Source organism: Condylura cristata, unplaced genomic scaffold (genome assembly GCF_000260355.1).
Source record: "Condylura cristata isolate star-nosed mole 26May11 unplaced genomic scaffold, ConCri1.0 scaffold00016, whole genome shotgun sequence".
Taxonomy (NCBI): domain Eukaryota; kingdom Metazoa; phylum Chordata; class Mammalia; order Eulipotyphla; family Talpidae; genus Condylura; species Condylura cristata.
In genome coordinates, this window is record NW_004567117.1 from 39,120,498 (window position 1) to 39,126,025 (window position 5,528).

Genomic DNA, 5,528 nt, shown 5'->3' on the forward strand with positions numbered 1-5,528 from the left:
CCTTTTGACTGGGTATTTGCCTATGAGAGAATGGATAAATTTCAGAATTTTAACAGAACTATCTTCTCTTCTCTATGTATACTGATACTATTAAAGAACTTTCATATGAAGAGTTTGCTTCCTTTGTCTTTGTGTGCATGGACAGCCAAATCCTTTTCAGAACATGCACCCCTTAACGGATGGGGCTCCCAAATGCCCCTCGTTTGCATGCTAACACAGGCCTGAATTGCATGTGGACTTTCATGGATATCTATCTTGCAAATGACAGGTTATGGAAATTCTTACCCTCTTCGATCATATAAGACCACTCCTCATGATATATTTCCTTTATATGTATCCCACTTGTTCTATTACACAGGAAAGCCCCAATACAGATAACACATGTAGGTAGATAATCAGCATAGTTCTTGGTTTTAATAATCCTGGAGCCAAAAATAAATATTTGCCTTGTAAAGACCCATTTTAAAATTCTATACATATATTACCCTACTTATCAATGGAAACTGCCATTAAAATTTCTTTCAGATTTTTAGGAAAAGTTTCAGGATCATACGATCTTTAACTTTCTTTAACTCACTTTCCTCAAAAGTCACCCTCCTCACTTAAGTTCTTTCTCCATTCCTACCATTTCTACAGTTATTCATCCTGAATAACATCATCCCAAAGAATAAAGGGTATACAGTTAACTGTGAATTTTGTTAAAATATAGAGTTTTGTGAACTTCCTGTATCCTGGGCATCAGATGGCGTAGCCTAGAATTTGAGTGCACGAGGGTATCGGAGGTCAGGCAATGGCCAAGAATAAAGTAAGAGGACCGAAGTCTAGGAATGTATTTCACATAGCCAGTCAGAAAAATTTTAAGGCTAAAAACAAAGCAAAACCAGTGATGACTAATCTGAAGAAGATAAACATTGTTAATGATGAAAAAGTTCACAGAGTGAATAAAGCTTTTGTAGATATACAAAAGGAACTTCTACATTTCTCAAAAGGCCTTTCTCTTGAACCTCTGCAAAAACAGCTGACTCCTCCTCAGCAGTGTCATGAAAATGAACCAGTTAATGTTGACGAAGCTACAAGATTAATGGCTCAGTTGTAATATACTGGTAATGCATTAAATTTAAAAAAAAGAAAAAAAAATATAGAGTTTTGTCCACTCTCCAGATATTCTAAGTTATTAATTTTAGGTGGCAATCAAGAAATATCTTTATAACCAAAATTCACAAAACACCTAGTTACACATGGAAAACAAATCCATGTCCTTCCAGGAGGTGAACATGGCTTGCTCATGGTTCAAACTCACGGGGGATTCTTTTTACTAAACATAAGCATGCCTAGTAATGTTATTCATGACAAGGAATCCCGTCAGCACCATTTCATTGAATTTTGCCAGCTCTGGTACCTGCTCTCTTCTAAAACACCTGTTTCCTGATGACATGAAGTAGGTGCTTTGTTCCTGACAACCTCTCAGGGGTGCTTTTTACCCTGTGTCTCGGTCTAGTTTCTGTATCACAGTATTCAAGTATCTCTCTTAAATAGAAAGTATATCTCTCAACATACTAGGTAGTTAATACTACAAGTTACTTGTAAGTTAACTGTCACTCCTAAGCACACCAGGATGCAAAATAAGAGATTGTAGAATTAGAAAATAAACTGAAGACCCTGACTTGAGATCCCAGATATATTTTGAGTATTTCTCCAAACAATAGCAACTCATCATTTGACCACTCAGTGCCCAAAATATGTTCATGGTTTTAGAGAAAGAACTACAAAGGAAATGAGAAGCTACCCCAGTTTATAATATTTTATGATCTTGTTAAGGAGAGGTTTTAAAAGTTTTTAATGTAACTAATTCTATCTTTTTTTTTATAGGACACAAACAGTAGTGAGAAAGGTATTCAGAAAAGACTATTTGCCTTACTATACAATTCTCAATTAACTTTCTACATCTGTTTCTATTAAACAAGTTCTTTTTTAAATATTTGCACAACCAAGTAACCAAGTTCAAGTTTTGTCAGATTCAATATACCCAGTATGTAGATGGATTCTAGGTTTGACTGTTTCATTACTCAATCATTGATTTGGCAAATTTTTCTAAGACCCACTCTCCACTGATTCTTTTCTTTGCCACTGTGATTTAATCAGAGATCTAACTAGATAGGAAAGTACCTCAATCTGTCCTCCTCTAGATTGTACTGTCTGGTCTGTGTCAGTAGTGATGGTGTATTTAGGTAGAGGACTTAAATGAGGTAAATTAAAGTTAAATAAGGTAATAAAGGTGGTACATGAACTTGATAGGCTTCGTGTCCTTGTGAGAAGTGAGCCTGTGTATGAGAGCTCCTATTCCCCTGCTCTCTCTGTAGCTATCTCTATCACTTTCTGTCTCTCTCTCCATTGCTCTCCATGTATAGACATCAAACAAAGTCTGTGTGAAGAGTCAGCAAGAATGTAACTGTTTACAAGATTAAGAAAAGGTCCCTCTGGGCCCTCCCTGGTGGTGCAGCGGGTTAAAGCACTGCACTAAGAAGCTTAAGCCAATTTGGCATGAGTTCAATCCCTGCCTGCCCTGGAGGAGATACACATGGCGTGGCAGACCTCTCCTGACCCGCCCGCTGCTCCCCTCAGCAGTGTACTTCATAGATCTGCCTGTTCTGCTCCCCACTCTGCTCCTGGTGAATCCTCTCACCCTCCGCATCTCTGGCCTGGACCCCAGTTCTGTATTAATAAATAAATAAATCTTAAAAAAAAAAGGTCCCTCCACCCCACGAGTCACATCAGCCTGCACCTTGATCTTGTACTTTCCAGCTTCCAGAATGGTGAGAAAATAAAATTTTGTCGTTTAAGCTGCTCAGTCTGTGGTATATTGTATGGCAGCCCAAGATGAGAAATACAGAGGCTGATTTTCAACATCCTCATCTCTATTGTAAGTCTTCTGCAGTTGTTATATAACTAGACCTGTGATTTAACCAACCAACTTTGATCTAAATCTACAGTGACACTGATAATGTTTGCTTCCCACTTCTAGAAATGACCACACTTACCAGGGTACAGGATGCCTCTATGCCTACTAAGTGAACATGTATATAAGTAAAACTGTATCAAATTATTGCATGTTTCTATAGGTTCGCATGCACCCATTGCTGTAGAGATTTGATAAACTTCCACAGCTCAGTAATCAAAACAACTATTGTTCTTACCAGATCCTAGGTAATGTGCATAGGTTATTCATTTTTATCTCTACAAGAACCTGAAGGTTTTATAATAGTACAGGCTTGAAATTGAACCTCATACCACCGCCCCTCCCCCAGGTTGTAATTCTCCTCTGAGCAAGATTTGAATGCTGATCTGTTGGGATGTTGCCCAATATTTATCCACTAGACTAGTTTGCCTCAAAAATTAAGGGTATTCATCATCTAAGTCCTAATGCTTGTGCTCAAGCATGGGAAATATGTAAACATCTATGATTTATTTGGGGATTACAGAAACGGTAGTCAATAAGGTTTTGATTGACCAGTCATATTTTGTTGCAGATTTGAAAGAATGGAAAGTATGTATGCCTTAGTTGTGTATTTAAAAAAGTCCCTACTCTCCTATTCCTATACATACATGTGTAATCACTTTATTACTACAAATCAAAACATCAATGAACTACGTGCTTTATGACAATACATTTTAGGATGCCTGAATATTGAATTCCTTTTTTGCTGTTTGAAAATGACCTTAAACTTGACTGATATCTGCCTTCAAGCACTACATGAGTCTGTGAAAACTGGCATTTAAAGAACAGATTTATTGTTTGCTGATGAGGAATTTCCTTTTATGTTGAGAGTATACCTAGTTGTTCATTTTTGACTTTTTGTCTAAGGTCAAATGTGGGATCAATTTAAAATTTTATAAGTCCCTGTCTAAAACTCTGTCCTACTATAACCATGATGATCTACAAGACTGCTTCCATCTCTCATTTCAATATGTGAAAGTTCTATTAGAATTTTAGGTGACAAATTGCTTGCAGCATGAAGCCGCAAAAAACAAATTAGAGAACTCCACAGCGGTGCTGTTAGGGCATTCTCACTACCTATCAAAAGGCAGAGTTTAAAATCAATTGGATGATATAAAATGCATTTCCAGCTCTAGTTCATGTTTCTCCTTTCCATGAAAAATAAGGATATCGAATGCGACATGGAATTGAAACAAGACTTGAAATAAGAAATTTTTGAAGCATTGAAGTCCTCATCTTTAATATCTAACATGTCAGACATTTCTTTACTGCTGCAGTTTTTGCCTCTGTCAAAACTATGAGAAAGGCACCCCTCTCCGAAATGAGATGAAAATTTAGGGGGGAAAAATCAGTTTTCTTCTACCAGTCTTCAAACTCGGTTCTAATACCCTTAAGGTATGTTTCATGGCAGCACTGATTCACTGTAAGTTACAAAAATACTATTTCTTTCATTGACTTACTTCCTAGCTCTTACTATTTTCATTTTTTCTACCCATCCACTCCACCTCACTGTTGTTTTCATAAACTTTCAAAACTTTGGCTCTAATATCCTCATAAGCACCCGTAAGCCTCCAGTTCTAACCTTCCTCATATTAGTCCTGAGATTAATCCAGGAATCTGGATATCCTGGATTCCCTATGTTGCCTTAAAGCCAACACATCTGTGGCCAATATCATTAATGTTTTTAAGATTAGCACTTTCGTCAAGAGATAAAGCTGTTAAAAAAAGGAACAGGTCAAAAATTGAGTCACTTAGTATCTAACCTAATTGTGGTTTTAGCCTCTCCCAGGAGTGAAATTTTATACCAGTCAGTCTAGAATTTTCTGATAGTATTAGTGAAGTAGGAGGCCTTATAAGACCGCCTGGTTTCTCTTAAGGGAAGTTAAGCTTCCCTGAAATAATTCACTCTAAACTTCCTTCTTCTACCTTTTTATGACTATCAAATATTTCTACTTTGAAGGACTCTTAAGAGGACACATCTATCTGTTAGATGGGATGCTGCCTGATTCATGAACTGCTTTGTAAAGTTAATTATATTTTGAAATTTACTGGGATGAATAAATTTAAAATTATGTTCTTTTATAACATACCATAATGCTTCCAATCTCTTAATACTAACTGTGGGTTATGTTTGAATTCTTCATTTTAGTCCCTCCCCACATTAATTATACACTAAATTTTATTGACATTTTTTAGTGTAACACCCCTCTCTCTTATTTCCCATACAATCCCATATAACGTATTCACATATGTGAAATAATTATCTTTTCCTACTAACTCAGTTTTGCCTATTTCAACAAACCCATATATTAATCACATCTTTTTCATGCTTTAAATATTATATTGTTCCTGCTACTCACATGATTCAATATCATTAACTTTGCTTACTTCCAAGTTAGTCCTAATTTCTCCACTTACTAATTACCTGGCCTATTAGTCTCTTAAAAGCATCCTTCCTAGTTTTCTGTTCAACCCTGTCTCTCACTATTTTCCTACATAATCCCTCTTACTGAATCATTATTTCTACGACATA

The 5,528-nt window shown here is 36.4% G+C and overlaps 1 protein-coding gene across 1 annotated transcript; it reads left to right on the top strand.

Annotated features, from left to right (window-relative positions):
• The first annotated feature begins 723 nt into the window (after positions 1–723).
• Positions 724–1,148, top strand: LOC101633264 (uncharacterized protein C8orf59 homolog). Its single transcript, XM_004683945.2, has one exon. The coding sequence runs from the start codon at positions 791–793 to the stop codon at positions 1,094–1,096; it is 306 nt and encodes a 101-aa protein (XP_004684002.1). The 5' UTR covers positions 724–790; the 3' UTR covers positions 1,097–1,148.
• The last annotated feature ends 4,380 nt before the right edge of the window (positions 1,149–5,528 follow it).